Below are 23,582 nucleotides of genomic sequence, written 5' to 3'. Positions count from 1 at the left end.
TGATATACAGAGAACTTGGGACGTTTTGACGATTCAATTTCCCTAAATTTGACATTTATGAAATTGGGGAATCTGAAAGTAGTCGAAATTTTAAAAAGGAGTATCAGAATACTAGGGGAGTGTAGAAAATTGGATTATTAACTATTGAATAGTTTTTGAATTTGTGCTAAAAACGAGAAAATTGTCATTTTAAAAACTGCTTCATTCAAGTACATAACCTGTGTACCGATAATACTAACTCAATTAATTTTCTTTTTAATTTTGGAGATGGTAAGTTATAAAGCGGTGAAATAGGATAGGCAATAATCATTGTGTCACAACTTACACTTTCTATTAATTTTAACAAGAAAAATTAACAAAATCTTCATGTCCAATCATAAGTAAAAATTATGGAAACACGATGTAATGTTTTTCGTAATGATTCACCCTCATTCTATTAGTGGGGTAAATTAATAAAAGCTCTCTCTTAAGTTCTTTATTCATTCACACATTATACAATAAACTTAACTTTTAATAATCATATCACTTAAATAATTCATCTGCGATTATTTTCACCAATTCGTCCTTTTCACTACGACTATTTATTCAAAACTAAACTAACTGCGTTTACATAAATCACTTATATGCTTAAATAAAATTCTACAAAACTAGAACAAAAAGAAACAAAAGAAATAAATAAATAGACATTTCCACAAATTATCTAAGAGAAATACTGTGAATAATAATAAGTCCTAAAAGAAAACATCAAAGGCGCATCCGCCACTTATAAAAAATGTTGAAGAGTCCGCGCGAATTCGCCAAATTTTTAAAATTCCATAGTAGCTGGACAGGGCCGACCTAGTGAAACCATTTTGCTAACTTTTTCGTAACATCAATATAGAAAACACGTATTCGAGAAAAAAAGTAAGGTAAGTAAGGGTATAATTTGTTTATAAATTTCAAAAATAAAAACATTCAGTCCAACGCTAAACACAAAACACTAATAAAATACTTATCTTCATTTTCCACCCCGGCATCATGAGCCCACTTTTTGCAGTTATAACACATTCTCTATAGGGACTGGCTTGTGTGTTTGCTTGTTTTACTTTTTTTTTGTATTTTTTAAAAGCTATTTTTTACCGTAACTTTTTGTATTTTTTTCTCTAATGACTTTTCCAGCTCATCCATGTAAGGAGTACTAGTCAGAATGGCAGCATTAAGTGCCTTGTCTCCAAGAGAATTTTGCTCTGTTAAAATTTTCTTCAAGGGTGTAGCTTCACTTTGTTTTTGTATATTTTTATTAACTGGCATTGATTCTCCTTGGTCATAATATTTATTTGTTAAAGAATCCTCGCCATGTAAGGGTTCTGCATTTTCAGTAATGGTAGATCTTTCTCTTCATACGCTAGGAACGAGTAAGAGAACGGACAGTACGGTCTATTGGATAAATAGACAATGAACTGGGTGGACCCATGACCTAGTGCCATTAATTATACCGGGCATAGTTTCAGAAGAACCTCAGCAATTTCACTTACAAATTCTGGAGAAAACATTCTTGCGTTCATGCAACATGAAGGTTGGGAGTCTACGAATATTGCTGAAGGATGTGTGCAGCAATCTTTTGGAAAAAAGCGCATAATTTCGAACCAAATTATGAGAGTCGATGATGTTAATGAAATTGATTGTAATCAGCCAATTATGAGAACTTCAGGGGGATACCAGCTGAATAATAATGTTGTTAATGAAAATATAACGAAAACTGCGTTGGTTCCAGTTCTAGCTTTCAGAGGTATTCAAACAATAACTACTCAAAATTGTACGTTCAACATTAGTATAAATCATATTACCAAAAATTAAAAATATGTGAGATGCAAGAATGAAAATAGCGTACCTGTAAGTTATACTTACTTCTTACTTTTAGTTCTTTCATAAATTTTTTATTTTAGATTCATAAATTATTTAAAAATGACTTGCTATTTGAAGAAGGCAGAAAAATTACATGTATAATATGGGAGTAAAATGCCTTTTCTTCCCTTGAAAGATTACTGCTCCTCGAGAGGAAAAGTAGCACTTTCCTCCCTTGTTATACAAATTGCTACTATGCAATTCTTCGAATAACCTCATTCAGTCGCGGTGAGATATAGATATTTTAAGTCAAATCAGATCAAGCAACCAGGTATAATATCCAGAAAACGGATGGCTATTTTGACCAGGCCAATTTCCAGGGACCAATCAAAATGTTTTTTAACTTGTTAAAAAAACTAAGAAGCTCTATTCTGCTGCCATTGCAATGTTTGCCTTTCATTTAAGAAATTATCTTATATATATATATATATATATATATATATATATATATATATATATATATATATATATATATATATATATATATATATATACAGCAAATTATAATACGAAGACTCGCCAAAATAGCGCTAGTGTAGCAAGTGGAAATGATATGAATTTACCAGTTTTATATTATATGTATAATTTTCGAATGAATTTGTATATTAATAGTTTCTTTGAATTAGTTATGACTTTCAAAAAATAATTTACTATCCTACTCTAATAGTTTGTTTCTTTTTAAAATTCTTCAAAATCAAACGTTCCTGCTGTCCACTATGTCGATTATTCTTATAAATTTGTTTGTTACAAGTACAAAGAGGTGAGGAGAATAAAAAAAAACATTTTTCAAAATTTTTATAATGGTAATTAAAAAATGTCTTAATGTTGGATATATCACAACTATTGTGCTTTACTGCTAAACAACTAGGCTTCCCGATAATTCTAACAATGCTGAAAGGCTTAGAATAAATATTAAATCAATGGAATGAACGATTTTAAGCATAATCATTAACATTATTTAAGAAAAATATATACTAATGTGTTTTTATTTTAGATTAATATTATACAGTTTTTACAATAAATACAATACAAAATAGTTAGTTATTCGAAATTTTTGTTATGTTTTAATCAGAGAAAATTCGAAGCAAAAAGTTTTACATTTTTTCTCAAAAACTGGATAATGCAAGTTACATGAAATGACAGTACAAATATTTTGATGTTAGTAAGATGCTAAAACATATAATAGATGAAAAGAACATCATTCCATCAATTTGGTTTTCGAGAAAAGCACTCAACCATCGATTAAGTTCATAGAATTACAGACGTAATCGAAAAGGAAGAACGAAAACAAAGTGTGATCTGCTGCTTTTCTAGACGAGGCTCAGACTTTTAATAATCTTTGACATAAGGGCCTAAATAACATGCTAAGTTCCTGCCATGGCAATATTCAGAACTACTAAAATATATCGAACAGATTAGAGTAAAACAGGAAGAAGTATTTTCTCATCTAACAGAAATAAAAGCAGGAGTACCACAAGGTAGTGTACTAGGCCCTATACTCTACTTACTTACAACTCTGAATACAATTGCAAGGCTTGCTGATGAGGTGATTAACATCCATAGAGGTGATTAACACCGGAACTAATAGATGGCGTGTCAAGTTGAACGAACATACAATGGCTTGATGGAGATATTGTGGCCATATGAGAGTGGCCGCCTTGTTTAACCCAAACTCGGCTGATTTAGCATATGTTCTTCTCATAATATTGCTTAAAAAATCGTAATTCATATTCTCAAATACTTAATAAAAAGCTTTTCAAGGGCTTTCGTACACACGCACGGTGAGTGAAGGCGGGCACTAATATAAATTAACGCTATAAAGGCCCACCGAGCAAAATTTGTCTTTTATGAGGATAATTCCTAAAACATATCATCTCCCACTTAAAAATTCTCCTGTTTCCCTCAAGAAACAATCACAATGAACTTTTCTTCGTTCCCATAAACACGCATCATAACTTAATATGAACACTAAAAGGGTTGATTATGTTCATTTGACAAAAATCGTTTCAATGCTGTGTAACGGATTCATTTTATGTGAGTGATTAATAATTGTATAAAGCTATCTCATGTTTAGATAAAACATACCGCTGATTAGCAACTTCAAGGCAAATCCTACCTCCTATTGGCAATAGTGCGCATAGTATTTCCAGGGAGACAAAATCTACCCGCGATTAGCAATGTTTGTACAAAACGTACCAGCGATTAGCAACAACCAATGAGAGACCTTAATTTATAGCCTATTGCTAATCAATGGTAGATTCTGCTTGATTGCGTCCCGGAGCTTATTAAGATTTCATTTAATTTTTGTCTTTATTTAGTTACTTGTATGTTTGTTTCTTAAGTTTTTACAAGCTTTTGTCTAATTTTTTAACAATAGAGCATTTCTTTTTCTCTCAATTTCCTTTAATATGCTTTAATAATTTTGTCATCCGATAAATGGGTAAGTTATTTTTAATATCAGTTAATACTGCGGATAATAGCGAATTGGGAACCAAATAATCGAGTTTCCTCTGTACATAAATGATACATCTAATACTACTCAATTTCATTATTCAATGCCTTGATAAAATATTTTATGAAACTTTTGGCATAAAAAATCAAATTTGTGTTTTCTTTGATTCTATTGGTCAAAAAAGTAATAAGAAGTTCTAGAAAATATGGATATTATTGCAGTTTAATCAATGTTTTTGATAAAATAATATTGGTATACAATTGACGTGAATAATTAGCTACCAAATCAATTTTTTGCACGATAATGGAATGATTTCGGAAAATGAAGATTATAGATAGAGACGTACACCTTATTAGTGTGTACCTTATATCTTTACAATTATGAAAAACTTTCCTCCTTTGTGTTATATTGGACATTTTGTTTACTGCCACCATTACACGATCAGTTACTATTACAATATAGTATAAATAAAGTGTTTCAGAAACTTAATGTGATCTTTATTATGATCTTAGATTGTTCAATCACAAAGAAATAAATTATGTAATTTAAAATGGAATGAATGCTAACAATTGTATGATTAGCACTTTTATTTGGCAACTAGAAAGGACACTTTCTACTGGAAAAATATTTTTTTATTCAAGGGATAGTTGTTGTTCATCCACAAAAATATGGTGGAAGATACGAAAAATTAAATTTCATTACAGCTGAGGGGCTCTCAAACTATTTTTCTTTGTACCTTCTGCTTTAATTTGAAACATGCTGTGCCCCTCAATCCTTATCCACTATCTAGTTTAGGGACTGTAAAAAAGCCAAATACCGAGGAAACTGATAAAGAAAATTTACAGAAAATAACATCAAGTTATAAGGCTCGAACTGGGTTTTGGATCCAATTTGGATGTTTTGAACTATCACTACCAGCAGAATTACTTACGAAGGTTTCTTTGTTAACAAGTCTTGAATTAACTTTATATTTAGACGACTTCTTCGGATTTCCAATAAATTACCATTTAGAAATTAGGTTTGTTGTATTTGCTGACTTAAAATGTGAACACAGAAATAAAAATTTGTCTCAGAACTTGCACAAAGTATATCCGTCAAGGAACGACAAAGATAACATAATAATATTTAGGGGTTGTAGTCAGATGAAGATAATAAGATAATTGATTTCAAATGTTTGTCATAAACATTCGTTTGATTTTTCTATTCACTCCTACTTGTAGATAATTATCGAAAGAAAAAAGTTAATCCATTTCAGCGGGAAGTCTACTTTGAGACTAATGTTTCATTTGATTCGTATAATTAAGAGGTTTAAGTAAGTAAACTAATAATTATCATGGTGTACTGTAGAACTATACCAAAATCGTTTAATATGAAGGCTCTTCAGAAAGTAAGGAACCTTACTATCTGATTTCTTGTTGAGTACATTCAAAGTGAGCATACTATTAACTGCCGAAACATTTATATTTTTGACTTAGTTTAACTAATGGAAAAAAAGATCTAATAGTAATAGCAGACCAATAAATAATTATTGTAGCCAAAGAAAAATGAAAATCAATAACTCCATAAAAATAAAAACTAAAATGTCGGAACTAGAAATTCCTTACCACAGAAAAAATAAATAAAAAAGAAAAATAATAAACTACGTGTATTAAGGTGTCTTGATTATCGACAAATGTAACGAAGATTAGCTACGAGTAGAGGACAAGAGGGCTATACCAAAGCAGGTATACAAAACTACAAAAGAAAAACTATATAATAAAGTAATAAGACATACCTCTATGGAAGTGAAATTTGGGTTCTGAATAAGACGCCACAAAACAAGTTATATATGTGAAAACGATTTTATGGCAAGAGATAAGAAGTACAAATAATAAAATATAAGCATTTTATAATGAATCAACACTAACAGAAGTAGTAATATCGAAAAGAGTGGGCTATCCGAAGAGAATGGATCGAAAGAGAGTGAAAATATCAAAAGGAATGAAAAGAAAGGGAGGTCAATAGAAGAATGGCTGCATTGCAATATACTGCCTAAAAACGAATTAAGGACTAAAAAATTATAGTAATAGAAAAAATGAAAATTATTTACAAAAATTTAAGCCCAATGGCTTGTTTTACAGCCATTATGACACGGTTAATGGATCACAATCAGAATTTGTTTAATTGCAAATATGGATGTGGCTTAAAAAGGGTTAAAGAGTTGCCATAGAGCGACTGTAACCATCGACTTACTGAAATGAAATTTTTTTCGGTATTTCGTAACATATACCAGCTATGCTCGAAAAAGTATTCCAGAATTAGGTGTCTAGAATGCCGCTGGGGTCATATAATTGCAATCAATTTCAAATGTTAATGCTTTTGATAGCGTTTTCTTTTTAAATTGATTTTTTTGTTATTTTCCACATTTTAAAGTTTTATCGGATTTAAAAACTTACTTAATGGGAAATCCAAGACTATTGCCTAATAATATAATCCGTACTTATGTAGTAATTATCTTTATAAATACCTAATTTATAGCTAAATAATATAGCGAATCTTCTTATCCAAATGGATATACTTATTTATAAATATTTTCTTTCTAATCCATTATCTTAATTTATGAGAATCAAATTCTACGCATCGATATAATCGATTCTATCTATATTTGTCCCATGAATTCCTGAATCTGTTGGCGGTACTACAGAAATCACCGGAGTTAATGGCGTCGGTGTTGGCGGTACAGAAATGTCAAATTTAAGAGATTTATCAGCTCTTTTAGGTGGGTTTCCACTATTGGCATCTTCTATAGCACATCTCAATTCTTTCAATCCTACTACACCTATTAATTTACCAATTGAAGTAACATATGCAAAGTTGATGGCTAACAGAGAAAAAAGCGAATGGACTTTTAACAGAGACGTCCTTTCGACTAACTGGAACGGGGCGGGATCTATATGACACATTGTGAAGTCTACTTGTTGTTTCAATTGATTTTCTTCCCATGTTTTCTGATCCGTGGCTGGAAGATCGCTTATTCGGATAGATGGCTATAAAACAAACATTTTTGATATTCAATTCATATGGTTGCTGAAAAAACTTACTATTTCTAAATTTAATAATGATGTAGCTCCTCTTCTTGATGGAAGTGGCGATCTTCTTTCCGGAAGAGGAGATTTTGGAGCTGGTAATGTTGTTGGTCGTTTTATTGGTGCCCATTTCTGCATTATCTGGTTTCTCGCTTCCTGTATTAGAAATTCAAATTAAAAATATTTCTTGTATTGACCTAATCTGACGAATAACGGTATTTATTCAGTTGTAATTTCGGATGAGTTCATTTAGATTATCGCATCTGTAGTGTTAAAGCAAACATGAAGTCCTTGTCATCCGCATCAATATCCGTTTAAATGTTTAATAAGACTGTACTAAGTGGATAAAGCGACTTTCAACATAAATTTTAAAGTGATCCATTTACCCTTTCAATTTAACACTCAATAATTTTAGCTACGGTCTCTGGTATTATAGCGTAGAAATAGAAAATATTTTATTTTCCAAACATAGGCGAGTTTTCAATTTTTTTGTTTTTGAAATTTGGCAACAGAACATAAGGTAAGGTAATAAAACGTAACATAATTCAGCTAATTGTTTTTGCAAAAGCTAAATGTTTGACCAAATCAGCTTTCGCACCATTGAAATCCCAAAACACTGTAGCCGTGACCTCATTGGCTGACAAAACAATTTTTCATTTGCGTAACTTTCTTCGGTTTGTTTAAGGGTTTTTGTGTTTTTTTCATAAGAAGATTCAAACTAATTTATCAGATTTATCTATTTTGATTGATGACATCAGAAAAGTGGTAGAAAGTAATAATATAATAACCATAGCTGAAGATTGACTACCAAACTACTCTCTCGTGAAACCGTTCTCGGATATTGTAGTTTTGAAATAATAAATTCCGAAAACGGAAGTCTGAGCATTATTTAATGAAATACAATAACTTTCATACTGCGTCGAATGTTGATTTATATACCTTTAGAAGAATATGACGTCGAAGACTTTGAATTAATTCAGATCAAGAAATTTTGGAATAAATTGTTCTGTCCCTCTCTAGCAGCAGTATTCTAACAAAAGCTTTTTAGCTCTGATAGGATCCACCTAAGCTTGATATTCTAATTCAATCTAATCCAACCAATTGTAATCTAATTCAGTCTAGGACAGTGTAATATAAGGCACTTCAATTTAAATAAGAATATCATTCTTACTGTCTTACACCACTATTCGACACTAATTACGATATATGATTTGAAAACAGTGTACACGTTGTATAATAAAATAATGTGAATTTCATGAATATAAATTGTGGGAAAAGTACTTACTTCCACAGTATCAGCTTTTATTTCTTTCATTTCTGTCATTCCTGGATGTACAGTAATTTTATCCTCATTCCTTATATCGTCCTCTCTTTCTGAATCGCTGGAGTCGTCTAAATTAGGAACCGACCGTTTTCTCATTGATTGAATATATTCAATGTTGTCAAAAGAATCTTCCCGTCTTTCAACCATTGGGGTAGGCAGGAACTGTCTCCTTTGAACTGTACCAATTTGATTGTCTATCAGCATTATTAGCTCTGGTCTCGTGATCGAACCGAGCAATGTCATTGTTTGAGGATGATCCACAAGTGGAAATACATTAATTTTTTTATTATTCATGAGTAGTTCTTTCAATTGACCGTGATTCATAGTCAAATTCAAATATTTAATGTCTGTTCTCATGAAATCTTCGACATATACATCGTAAATACCTGAAAATAATTTTCATTTATAGTTAATGTGAAATTTCGAGATTTTTGAGAAAATAGCTTATATTGGAGAGAAACATCAAATATCGTTTTTAGTTATATTAAATAAAATTTGTGCTATTCTGATTCTCTAATTTAGTTTCAACGAATAAAATGTTATATGCAATTCATTTAATTGAAAAACTCGAACAATTGCGCGATCAGAAGGCTATCTATAATATTTATAAATAATTCCATTGATAAAATATGTTTATTTAAGTCAAGCATGGTTTCCCAGTATGTTATAGGATCTGTGTAGGACCATTAGTCAACAGGGCCATGAACTATATGGTGGAGCATCTGATTAAACAAGAAACATCAATAAAAAAATTCCCGGAAAGAATTTATTTAACTAATTTTTCGTTTCATTCAACAAGATTGTTTTCTTGACCAACCTTTCCAATTTTTATAATATAGTGGGCTTTAGCTTTATCGAAGGCTTCCTCTTGATGGATACTTCCTCTTTGGAGCATTTTTCAGATTTGAAAACAGCTATCCAAATTTGATCATCATCAATCTGTGGAATAATCTACAGTAATACATACTGTCATTTTTTTTTTGTTTTTACCAAATAGTCTATGAACAATATGCTTGTGTATACATATGCCTCACCATGCCTCCTGATTGATGCGTTTTGGCTCATTTTAGATGGATTTTGCCAAGTCCAGTACACTCAGATGACTGTTGGTTTGATTTAAGTGTGTAGTGATGAATCTAAGTTTTATGGTGACATTCGATGCAAACAATTATTTTTAGATTGCCTGAACAATTCCAAACGAGCCTCTAAATCATCAATTCTTTAAAGATTTTGTTTTTTTGTGAAGAATTGCATTATCCATTGATAAAGAAGTAGTAGATAGTAAAATTCTTAATTGGTGTGAATCATTCCTTAAGATAACTTTCATTCCAGAAAATAATGGTTACCTAATTTTCGTGAGTAATGGTCGCAATGATACTGTTCAAGCATTTGCCTCAATGGGATTTTCTGAAAATGTGATCGGTTCAACACTAAAATAACTAAAACCAGTCACAAATGGCGAATGTAAATAGGAAAATTATGGTGAGAAAAAAAAAAGAAAATGTTGATAAATAGTAACAAGACTAATACACAATATTACTTTGAATAAATTAAAATGTATTATCTAAAAAGTATCCGTTTTTTACAGTAAACGGTGTTGGTGGAGGTATAGTGAGAGAAAACTAGTCAATTTTATAAAAACGAAGAAACAAACAGCTGAGCTAAATATCGTTTGTATGAATGAAATAAATATTGAATAGTACATGTTAAATATTCCTTTATCTCCCAAAATGCAAATTATAATTTTTTTCAACAATTTAACGCAATTAATATAAAAAATTAAAATTAATTAATATACTGAATCTCAAATGTGTAAATTACAGTCGTACTTCGACTATTCCCCTTCGAAGTGAACACTGAATCAAAATATATTGATTATTATGCGGCAGGTTCTAAAGCTCTGTCCACATTTATGTATACAATTATACATTTATTTCCATTATGACTTTGTCAATTTTTATGCAAGCTGTTTCACAAATATTTTCGAAAAAATTGAATGCTTCACTACTGTTATGTAACATAGAGATGTCTCAAAATTTCAACTGGGAATTGAGATTCAACGGGGCACAACTCGGTAATATTGCAGATAAAAGAATTAACTAAACTCGTCGCTAACTTATATATTTAACTTTGTTTCAAATAAATTTTTCCGAAAAATATAAAGCTTTTCATTTATTATTGACAAAATGTTTGCAAACATGCATTTGTTAATCGCAAAATTAGAAGGCTTAATCGCGAATACCTAAAAAAGTATTAACTTCATTAAAATATGTAAAAATATGTATATATATATATATATATATATATATATATATATATATATATATATATATATATATAATTTCCTCATTTAGCGATTTTTGAAGTGAGCTTACTTTCCATAACTCCTCCGAGAAAGGGTGGCATTCACCCCCAGGTTAAAAGCATTCTCCCGCACAAATAACTTTTGAGTTTTGAATGAGTTTCATGCTGAATTTCATGATAATCCGAAAATTTTTAGAGAAATTTTATGCTTTTTTACTATAAAAAATGCCATAAAACCTCACAAACATGCATAGAACTTTGTTGTGCATGTTTGCACCTTTTACGTAACGATGCTGTAATTGAATGTAACGTGCGTAATTGGTTTGAACTTTTTCATGATAGAGACATTGCGCTGATGTCCTGAGTATCAATCATTAATCAGTTTGTAATAATTTGATATACAAAATTGAATATAGAAAAAGAGCCGACGTTTGGGTACTGATTAAGTTGACTGCTTGAAATTGGATTAACCGTATCTACATCTGCGTTACATTGTTAAAGAAGACAATGTAATGCCGTAAATAGGACGGTACTACCAGTGCCTGGACTAGGTCGTAGACTCTGGGGGCGGAAGAATTGTCAGACCAGACAGGACTATTATTTTTTCAGTTTGCCTATGATAAGCTCCTGCTGCGTCCCTAGTATTCGATTCCAACACATACGTACCTAAATGCCAGTATCATCATTATCAAAAACGTCTGTTAAATTGGACAAAACATCTCGCTTATTTTTTTGGCAGCGCACAAGCACAACCCTTCTAATGTTAATAAATCTTTACTATCTGAACTCATTTATTGTATTGTGTAGTTGTGATTAATCTTTGCAAATATTTTCGAATAAACGTTTTTTCATCAATTCACACTTAAACGCAATTTATATTATGCTAACTTCCTTATTCAAATCTACAATAACAAGTAGTACAAGTAGTACAGGGTGTTACTTTATCCTAGACGTATGAAGTGGCCCAAAAATTAAATCTTAAGTATCAGGTTGGGCAACGCATTTGCTTTAGTGAGCATGTGTTTGTGAGTTTTAGTGAGTGAGACACAGTCGTATAGTATAGGAGGCTCGTCTGCTTGTTTGCTCACATCAGTTTTAGTTCTTAAAAAAATAGATTTTTCCTTCAAAATATCAGATAATTGGTCCACAAACACAATGGTCCTTGTGCTTTATTTTATCACTCTGAATGAACTAAAGTAGGCCTGTACATAGTATTGCTTTACCTAGGGTACTTATAATATCTAAAAAATAAGGGGGCAGTTATAAAAGCTCGCACAGGGCGCAGAAAAGGCTATTTACGGCACTGAGATATGATTAACCGTAATATGTAGAGCAGGAAGGGAATTATATACTAAAAAATTCTACTTAAATGTTTTATTCATTACTACGCGCTTGAAGTTTTACTCATGTTTTATCATGATGTTTTGCGAGTAAGCCGTAAAAGTTATATACCGATGTAATGAATTGTGAAATTATCCGAAAATTTGCTAACAGTCAACGTTCATAGAAACATATATTAATTTGATTATTTTTAATATCTATATCAATCATGAAATCTCCAGAAGAAATTAATATTTTCTTTATGAACATAAAGTTGGAGATAGCGTCATCTACATGAGAGATATTCCGAGTAACGTTATAAAAAACTTACCCTTTTCACTCTTCGTTCAAATGCATGAAAAAAAGTAAAACAATCAGAGATTGCAAAAAACATTTCGTTTCATCGTTATTTCATTAAAGAGCCTTTATCTACTACACCATCTTTCAACGATTGATCCTCAATTATAAGAAACAACATTTTTCATTAATAAATAGAAGGAGACTACATTTAGAGCCACTTCAGCATACTTGATAGAGATTATGTTTAAGTATCTTGTCGTTTCACATTATCTCAATTTCCAAATAGGTATATCACAGAAGCGGAGCTTTTCTACATAAAAATGTGGGTGAATATCGTTGAAAGGTAAAGAATGTAAATGATCAAAATCTCACTAGAATCACTCAAAAACTTTAATGTGTTATATTTCGTTAATCTCAGACTGCCTGTCGAGGAAAAGATGGATATGATCGCCTATACCAGTGATCGTTAACGTGCGGCTTTGGTAGAAATATCTACGTAAGGTACAATAATATTTTCATTCAGAAAAACTTGTTAAGAACAAATTTAAATCTTATTTTGATAAATTAAATGTACTCTATAAATCGAGTGTATAGGTAATTTTTTCTTCAAGTTAAAAGGTAGGTAGAGAAAGGAAACTTAATTTTTTCGACGCTAGAAGTAATAATGTTAGAGAAGAGATTATCCATTATGCTCAGGATTTTGAAATAAATCATTGTTTCACTCTCCGACCATGCTGAAAAATCCCCAAGAAGATAATTTCTCTCTTGATAAACATCATTCTAAAACAATAATTTTGAATATGAAGGAAGCATTTCCTAGCAGGTTTCAGGAATTTGAAAACAGCAAAGCAACTTTAGTATTTGTCAGAAATACTCTAAATGCTACAACAACCGAGTAGAAATTTTCTAAAATAAGGAAATATGGTACTCTAAATACTCTTTGTGTTGAATTGGGGAGATTGGAGAAGGAAACATGTGATCTTAGTTCACAACACAAGTGGTTTGCTTTGAATGACCTGGAAAAGGAAGATATGATCATTTTCAACGCTTGGAATATTATTCCTGAGTCTCTCGATTAGCTGAAAAAGCTAATATATATATATATATATATATATATATATATATATATATATGCGAATCAATCAAACATTAGATTGGACTGAGAAATGGTTTTATTGATGAGAAAATGCCATTAAATGCCATTAAAAACAACAATATACAAACCTGACTTACTTAAACATAAATCAAGTTTTATTTAGTGTAATAAAGTTAACTAAACAAGTAGATTTGGCTCCCATTTTTTTAAATTCTTTTAATGTTCAAATTTTGGATCTTTGGCTAATACGTTTGTCGATCACTGGCATATACGGATGATCTGGCGGTCGTCGTCAATAATTTGTTTTAAAATCTGTCTTCTATCAGATTTAATTTACAGTGTGTAACTTATGTAAGTTCGTGCTAGTAAGAACTGACTAATTTTAACGAAATTAGATATCTGCCTTGTAGATATATTAAGATTTTGTTCATCCAACCAGCAGTAATTTATCTCGATATCTTCATGTTTTTATCACATGAATGAATTGTCTGTATATTTTACAAATAGTACTTTGCGAACTTCTTTGCAGGTCGGGATATTTTCTTGTGAATCGATGTGCAAATTTCGTTTCTGTTTTTCTCAACCTCCAAATCTAATCATTTGTAAAATTTAAATTTTCTAATTTCAGTTGATTAACCATATGGAACCAAAAGTCCATATTGTTTATTCCAAAAGTCCAAAAGACTTTGTTAATTATCGATTTGCCAATGTAAACTAGTTATACAAATATCAAAATGACATTTTCCAATATATTTTCCTTGGATTGGAAGAGAAAGGTAAAGTTAATATTTGATGATTATGTACAAATTTATACACCCTATAAAAATATTTCTCGATATGATAGCGTTGCCAATTAATAAAGTAAAGATAACATAGATCTAAATTGGTAAACGCTAGGTATGCATTATTATTTATATGTATAAAAAGCGATTAAAATAATTATTGAAGTTTTCGAGAATGAAAAAAAAACTAGTATAAGTTATGAGCTGAGAATTTGTAACAATTTGAAACACTTATAAAATATAATTTGACACTTATCTTTATGTTAACTGTTAAAGATGCATTTTCAGTTTCAGTTTCTGTCTGGCACCTTTTTTGTAATTAAAAGTTTTCTTTTTAGAAACGAATTTCACTTTTTCAAATATCTATCTCATATGAATTATTTCAAATAAATGAATCATTTTGTACTTAGACGTAGGTTAATATGAATTATATTTAATTTGATACTCACTGCTAGTATTTGGCAGCAGATTCGGCAAATAAGGTAATTTTTTTGATCTGATTACCAAATCATAAACACTAGGTGCCAGAAATCTTGCTACACCATTAGATATGAGAACGGCAATTAGAACTGGGACGAGATATGTAACTGATGACGTCATTTCGAATAAGATAACGCTGACTGACATTGTGTGAGTTACAGCACCAGAGAATGCAGCTGCTCCTACTGCCGCGTACGCACCGGGAACAATCTTTGCCTTACCAATCCCTAGACAAAAACAAATTTGTTCAATATTACTAGTAGTGAGAGAAAGTAAATTCTTACCTTCTGGAAACCAAGCGTTCAATGCTTCCCCTACAATCCGTCCAATAGCAGCGCCAACTCTAAAATTAGGTATGAAAACACCATTAGGTATCGGTAATGAAGAAGCTACTATAGAACCCGTGAATTGGTACGCCCCAAAAATAGCCAGATTTGCGTAAAATCCAGTCCAAGGTGTTGTCCAATGGGATACTACAGTTTGTTCCGTCAGCGTCAGATTAGAACCACTCCATGTAAAATTGCTGAAGAGGTTGATAACCTGCGCTGCTGGCATCAGTTCAGATGCCATGAATTGTCCAACTGCAGGAGGCCAATTAATTGTAGTGATGACAAGTATAACTATCGCTGGATAAATGAAACGGCTGAAAATGGAACAATTTATAGTGAAACAGTTTCTATTTGTTTGAAAAAATGCTGGTCATCTATTTTCTTACTGGTTCTTTTAGGCTATCTTTTACTAAATCGGAAGCAGTTACTCTAATGTGAAAATGACCACTAAAAACATATCAAGATATGACACAACCTTATATCTATTTATTATTATTATTTTTGATTCTTCTCTCAATCACTTTAACTGCCACGACAATTTTCAGAATTCTGGTCTAAAACGCCAGTTGTATTTAATCTAATTCAATAATCATTTTAAATTATTTAAAAAACATCTGATACCATAGAATATATAGGCTCTTAAAGAAAATGGCTATAAAAAATATCTCTTAGTTGATTTATGTAACAGAAATCTCTTCGTACACTTGTCCCTATCAATTCGCCAAAACTGAATCTCCGTTACGTGTCTATATTCATCAGTAGTATCGCAGATATTATTGAGTGCATCACATTCTGTGGTTTCAAAATTATTGTTATAATTAAATTAATTAGAGCCCAACATGGGCACGAAAGGACCACTAACTCAAAACGAACTTGAGCACCACGCTAATATAAGTTATTGAGAATTTGAAGATGTTTTTGGTGACGATGGCAACGACAGTAGTAATTATGAATTTGAGTGATATTGCATATCTAACAAAATAATTTATATGAAATAGCGCCAAATTGTGAAATCAAAGTAGAAGATGTCAGTGCTGCAGATATCTCATAAAACAAAGTAGTGAACTGATAAGCCAAAACGCGACCTCAAACTTAATAGATGGAGAAATGCAACGTAAGTGAATGCTGATATTAGATTCATTGAATGTATGTTCCGATCATACTTCATAGTTCTAAAAGTATTTAGAATTAAATTTATATCATACTCACTTGAATTGTTTTATCTTCTTCACTATCTTGTTACCATTTGCGAAAGAATCATACCACTGTTTACAATATATATAGAACGACCCTCCAAATCCACAAATCAATCTAAAAGTATTGAAAAATAAATTATTTGAATTTAGCATAGTATTTTTATTTATTACTTTACCCTAATAACGCAAATGGAAATAGTTCTATTGGATCATAAGGAATCTCAAAATAATAATTGCTTGGAAATACCGCTGTAATGGTTTTAGCTCTATCGATCCATACCAGAAGCAATCTGTATGTTGTTGCACCCCAAACTGCAGCAAAAAAGCCTCTCCAATAATTCCTTACTGCATAATATGCTGTAGTAATTTCCACACTGAAAAGTACACCTAGAAATGAATACAACAATTCTAAATCATAATAAATATGAAACGATAAATATCTGATTCTAATAGATAGGTCGTTTAAGATATACCTGAGTCAGAAAAATATAATGTAAAATGAAAATAAAAAATTTTCTTAAATCGTTTGCGTTTGCAAGAAGTTGTAGTAGTGGATAGTGTCTTAAAAAAGAGCAGACTTTTGATGAGGATAGTCCCATAAGTACCTGGCCCAATAAAGGAAACACAAAAATGTTGAAAATATATATATATATATATATATATTAATTTTCTCCCCTTTTTTACCCTTTTTATAATAAGAATCGTCAAGCTTCTCAAAAAACCCATTAACTGGAGACATAACCTCTTCATTATTGGAAAATCTTTGACCAACGAGATATTTTTTCAAGTCTGGGAATAGAAAATAATCTGAGGGTGCTTAATCTGGTGAAAAGGGGGCATAAGATAGCCCATGAGATTCAATTTATAATTAATTAATTTTGGCCATTGCAATAACGGATGTATGAAATGATGTATTTTTAATGAAACAACACTTTCTTCTTAGCCAAATGCGGCCGTTTTTGCTTGATTTTCTCACTCAAACGTTGCAATAATTTCGCATAATATGCGCTGTTGACAGTTTTTTCCTTTTTAAGATAATCAATGAATATTATCTCATTCGCATTCCACAAACAAGACCTTGCCGATTTAAGGGTCTTAGCCTTCGATGCCGGTTCTCCCTGTTCATTCCATTGTTTTGATTGTTCCTTGGTTTTGGGTGCAAAGTTATGAAACCAAGTCTCATTTATAGTTATGGAACGACCTAAAAATTTAGCTTTATTTCTGTGAAACATTGCCAAACACTCGATGGAGTGAGCAAAGACGGCACCAATCTGTCGCACAGAATTCGCATGTCCAAATTTTGAATCAATATGCGATGAACCGCACTTTTTAAAGTGCCCATTATGGCTGCAAGCTCTCGCATTTTCAGTCGACGATCATCCAGTACCGCTGTGTGGATTTTCTTCAGCTGATCTGGATTCGTCACCTCATTTGGTCGACCACTGCAATGTTGGTTCTTCGTATGTCCTACGGCCTCTTTCCAATTTCGGTACCCAATATTTTACTGTTGATAACAAAGGAGCAGTCTCACCCAGAGTAGAATCTAGTTCAGCTTTGATATTGGTTGGGCTAAAGCCTTTCAAATAAAAGTATTACAACACATAACAATGACCAATTTTTTCATGTTTACAAATTCACTGAAAACTGCGAATTAACGAATCAAATGTCAAGAAAAGAAAAAATAATACAATCAGTTGATTATCGACCTCTTATTGGTACACAGTCGATTAAAGCTGTGCGAGATAATAGGCATTTCAAAAAATTGCGTGGGTCTATCTTATATGAATGTTTGAGATTAAGAAAGCTGTCGGCGCGAGGTTCTTACGTTTGCTCACCTCAGACAACAAACCCAACCGTGAGACCACTTCCTAGAAGTATTTTACCCTCTTAAAGTAAAATTCCAAGGAGTTTCTCCATGTTGTCGTGGTAGTTGACGAATCATGAATCCACTAGTATGTATCAGAGACCAAGGAATAGTGGACTTCACCTGATAAACGTGCTTCAAAGAAGAAGAAGTACTGTAGTATCGGCTGTACAAGTAATGGCTATAGTTATTTTAGTTCTACAAGGTGAAATGTAAATCGACTCTTTGGAGAAGAGCCGTGCTATAAAATACTTTTGCTCACGCCAAGGTAAAATTGATCGAATTGGATCACGAAGTGTTGCCCCCATCCAACGTATGCTGCAGATTTGGCGTGCAGTTTATTTCCTTACTTAAAGTGTATTACTGGTCAGAAATTAGAGCCGAATGAGGAGGTTATTGCTACCACGGAGACTTTGCAGACGAATTAAAGAAATTGGAGTATCGCTAATTTTCCAAGTTTTTAGTTTTTCTTTTATAGTGTAATGATTTATTAAACCAACCTCGAATATTCTCTAGAATATATTCTAGAATAATATTAAGTATTGCCTCATTATTTCAAGTGAAAAAGATATTACCTCCAATTGGGGCGTTGAATGTACATGCTGTTCCCACAGCCCATGCCGCTCCTAGCATTTCAATTTTCTTGCTTTCATTAACGTAGACAGCGTTGAAAGAAGACATCAATTTACTCATTTTCGTTACAATAATACTGGACATATGAATCAGAGGACCTTCTTTTCCCAATGGTAATCCACTACCAATTGAAGCTGTTATACCCAACCATTTAACAATTAGTGTTTTATACGTAAGTACTTCTTTCATAAAGACACCACGTAGACTTGTTTTTATCTGCGGCAAACCAGAACCTACAAAAAATATGAGCATTGAGGATAAATTTCAGAACATAAAATCTATTCTTTTGGAATTTGGTTCTAGTCTCATCAAACCACATGACAAAATTTTTCATTTTGACTTATTATTACAACCACGCTCTGTCCCTGCATGAATAAGTCCCTGCATGGTTTTTTATATTAAAATTACTGAGAAATTAATAGAATACCTGATGCTTGAGGTGCTACTAAGTGGGTTAATCCTACGTCCCACATAATTAAACAAAAGGGTATAGCTATCCAAGCAACCCATTTTGTGAATAAGCCATTAGCTAAGTCACCATATAACCAAAGTTTACCTGGAATAAAATAAAAGCGAATCAGTTTTTTCATTTTTTTCACATATGATCCAGTTAAAAATTGTACAAAAACCGTAAATTAATCTTCTGATATAGTGCCAGTATTTTAACAAATGATTTTACTTGAATAATAGAAAACAAAGGTATTAGATAATGAAAATAATAATGAAAGAGAATAATTAAATATAGAGAGAATTCACAAAAATGTAAAAAGTTTGTATTCATAGATTCTTTCTTGTATAATAAAATCTAAACACAGAAATTTGCAAATAGGATGAATGGTTCGATTAATTTCTTATTTATTAGACCTTTTGATATGTTTATGTTTCTAAATCTTGATTTTAGGTCTCTTCTGTTTCAAAATTAGTTTTTTTAATAACAATCACGACGAAGACGTCATGGGTTTGGGCCCAATGAGGGAAAAATTTCAATAAAGAAGAACTTTCGAACCGAGTCAAGGGACCCTCAAATGGAATCGCTCCGCGGTCTCAATGAAAAGTCGTTTATGGTGACCTGAAGTAGAATCGCTCCGCGATTATTGTAATGTATATTCGGGCTAACCAATGATGGTTGACCATATTAGTTGTATTAAAACATCGAAACTACTTTGAAATAAATTATTTATCGAATAATAAAATAAGTAGTTTAACGCGGTTTGTACAATAATTTAAATGGGAAATTATTATGTCAAAACAACATTAGTGAGATCAATACCTAAATCATGTGGTTTGAAGTATATCTAATATTTTGAAAAGAATTTAATGTGCAGAAAAACAAAATTATCATCGACCATCTCACAACGTCAATAAGAATCAGCAATGAGAATCGATGTATTTATGCTAGAGTCATTTAATAAATGAATCAGATGTTTTTTTCTGCTTTTGTACTGTCAGAGAATGTGGGAAAATACTTTTTACTAAAATGTTTGTGACAAAAAAAAGCCGTTAGAAAGTTGTACTGCGTAAAAATGTTCATAATCTCTTTAGAGATTAAGGGATTAAAAGATATTAATGTTGTAACAACTTAATCTTTTCTATAAACAAGAATAATATCTGGATCTGTTGTTAAGTGTTTTTGTAGAATCCTACTAAAAAATAGTAATCGTACTCAAAACGATACTTTGATTGATTTATAGCATTTTCTTTAGTTATCAGTAGATTGTATTGTCTACTAACGTCAATAAATACTACATATTCATGTTATTTTTGTTACAAAATGTGATTAGTCTAGAAAGTTATGTAATAAATACATGGTGACCCAAAGAAAAGTTGCATTCTTATTAAATCGGGCGCTCACTTTCAACGTTTTGCCCACGATTCACAGGAATTGATGACACTATCGGGTATGGAAATTGGAAAATTAGGTGGCGTATTTAAAAATAAAAACACGAAGGATATTAATTAAATTACACTATGTCTTGGGCCAAAAGTCATTTTTGAGCACATCAAATCTCTTAATTCAAATAACTATAGAGAACGAAATCTTTAGGGTTCAAATGAGGAAGACACCCCAAAGGTTCTCATCTAAAAAATTAGCTGGTGCTCTAAAAGTAATTGTCTTCGTCAAAGATTTGGGTAATAATTGTCGCTGGCGGCTTCTAAGTTGCGAGGTTTGAAAATAAATGTGAGGTAGTTCCACTCTAATACCAGTAATTGTATCTATTTTTTCCTCTACATCGTCTTCAGCGCATTGTACTCAACTTATGCAACAGACAAAAATTTAGAATATTAGTATATAACCTGCAGTATTGATTTGGTTTTTCTTGTAAATTCACAACTAAAAGGAGCTAAGTTTGCTTCCATGAACAAGTTAATTGTAGAAGAAATATGTGAATCAATTGAGAGGGAGAAATTGGAGTATTAATTTGATGATTGCTTTTTATATATTGTATATTAAGTGTGATGGAAATGATTTCAAGAAATAATGGGTAGTTTTTTCATACAACAATGCAAAATTATTGAAACAAATTTTTCCTCAAATCAATTGAGAAATTTTATGAGAAATTATGGACGATGGATGAAGAGAATTTGAAAATCTTATGAAAGAGTAACTCGACTCCTTCTGCAATTTCAATTTGACTGTGTGGGGTAGATAGATAATGTTACGTTTATACGTAGTTAGATCCATGAGTTTTTGGTCTCATAAAGTAAATAGAGTACGTTTTTTTAAGCAAACATCAGTCTTTACACAAAGTTTCAACTAACTACTTCAATCTATTTTATTATACGAGAGCTCGAACAACCACTCAGTCAAGTTATTTTGAAAAATGTCTCAAATTGAATTTTGCGCTGATATAAGATGTTTTACTGAAGAAGGATTAACACCAACACATATGAAAAACACAGGGAAGATTTTTACGGTGACTTGTGTGTCCATCAATTGAAAATTGTTTCTCTGCGGACGAGAATCATTACAAGATGATTCAAAAGTGGTAGGTGTAACGGAGACTACTCCAGAATACATAAAATTAGTTTTGAAAATGTTCTAAGTGATCGGTGCGGCACCTAAAATCAAAAGAAACTGTAGCTCAGACTAGGATTTCCAAAACAAGTATTTTAACGATCATACTTGTACATGTGGACTAAGGAAGTGCATTTCAATCAATTGTAACGGGTGATGAGATTATTGTCTTTTACTATGATCCGAGGAGAAATTCCAATGAGAGGCACAGGAAAGAAGAACCCGTGCCAAAAAAGAATAAGGTCATGAAAAGCACCTAAAAATTGATGGCTGCAATATTTAGAGAAAGCGAGGGTATTTTTTTGGTTGAATTTATCGCGTCTATAAGGCTTCGCTTTCCAAGGGTACTGTACTCGAATGTGGCTTCACTGGAATTAAACACCGACCATATAGCCCTGATCTGGCCCCGTCCAATGATTTTTTGTTAGCAAAGCTGAAGGTTGAGTTAAGAGGTAAAATATTTAAAAGCGACTACGAAAGTAAACAGGTGGTATATTAACTTTTAGACTCTAAAGACGCACCATACTTTTATAGTGGCATAGAAGCTTTAATCAGACGTTCTGAAAAGTATGCGGTAATAAAGAGAGATATTACAAAATGATCACAGCTTTCTATCTCAAACTTTGTAATAAAGGGCGACGTTTTTTATCACTTTTTTATCATCTATTATGTAGGACTTGCAATTTTTGTTGGCACTCCGTGTATTTGTTATATGACATGACTAATCAATCAACTAACAACAACGTGAATATGTAGTATTTAGTGATATTATTAGGCAATAAAATAGACTGATAACTACGATAAGTTATTACCTCTGCAGTTATTTAGATTGGGTATATTTCGTTATGACACCGTGTAATTCAAAAAAGTATCTTAAGTCTCTTAATATATCCATATCGCAACCAAATTATCAAAACTGCAGTTTTGAGGATTGTGAAACTTTTAGAGGATATGAATTCGAATGTTATATAAAATTTTGTAGAAAATTATTATAAATCCATTCGGGAAATTACATTACAATATGCTGTAAGACTTAGTTTGTCACTAACTTTATTAAGAAGAATAAGTTTCATTCTTTTGAAATATTGAATTGAAATAAAGCTATCGTGAAGAATAGAATACTTCACATCTTTCTTCACTATTGAAAACATTCATTGTAATATACATATATTGTTTTCACATTATACTTTTTTTTTAACTAAAACAATTCCAATAATTTGGGTACCACGTGTCGACGACTAAAGTCAAGGGTGCGCATCTTAGTCATATCATTGCGTTTAAATTGTACGATCGCTCACAAAGCCTGATTTGGCGCTAATTAAATCAATAAATTTTTAATTTACAAGGATAATATAGTAGACAGCATTGAATATCTATAATTGCAATTACTGAAGTTTATATTGATGTTTCAATTAAATTTAGATCTAACAATAAATTTTGATAATTATTTTCAAAGTAAATCAAAATAGAAGTGAAAATGAAAATTAGAATGATTAGTAATGATTTTATATGGGAATATCGATAATAGAAACCGAAT

General features: G+C 31.5%; 1 protein-coding gene across 4 annotated transcripts in view; it reads right to left on the bottom strand.

The window, feature by feature from the left end:
* Nucleotides 1-2,666: 2,666 nt before the first annotated feature.
* LOC130896060 (chloride channel protein 2-like) overlaps nt 2,667-23,582 on the bottom strand; it is a 56,998-nt gene continuing 36,082 nt past the window's right edge. For all 4 annotated transcript variants that reach the window (XM_057803847.1, XM_057803844.1, XM_057803843.1 and 1 more), the window contains exons 4-12: nt 19,457-19,585; nt 18,972-19,262; nt 16,709-16,919; nt 16,546-16,647; nt 15,292-15,650; nt 14,977-15,234; nt 8,687-9,111; nt 7,417-7,557; nt 2,667-7,362 (exon numbers count right to left, since the gene is read on the bottom strand). In XM_057803847.1, coding sequence (XP_057659830.1) covers nt 6,949-7,362; nt 7,417-7,557; nt 8,687-9,111; nt 14,977-15,234; nt 15,292-15,650; nt 16,546-16,647; nt 16,709-16,919; nt 18,972-19,262; nt 19,457-19,585 — 2,330 coding nt within the window. In that variant the 3' untranslated portion in view covers nt 2,667-6,948. The remainder of the gene's footprint in view (nt 7,363-7,416; nt 7,558-8,686; nt 9,112-14,976; nt 15,235-15,291; nt 15,651-16,545; nt 16,648-16,708; nt 16,920-18,971; nt 19,263-19,456; nt 19,586-23,582) is intronic.

Source organism: Diorhabda carinulata, chromosome 6 (genome assembly GCF_026250575.1).
Source record: "Diorhabda carinulata isolate Delta chromosome 6, icDioCari1.1, whole genome shotgun sequence".
In the NCBI taxonomy this organism is placed as follows: domain Eukaryota; kingdom Metazoa; phylum Arthropoda; class Insecta; order Coleoptera; family Chrysomelidae; genus Diorhabda; species Diorhabda carinulata.
The sequence above is the reverse complement of the archived record's forward strand: the minus strand, read 5'-3'. Positions and strand labels throughout refer to the sequence as shown.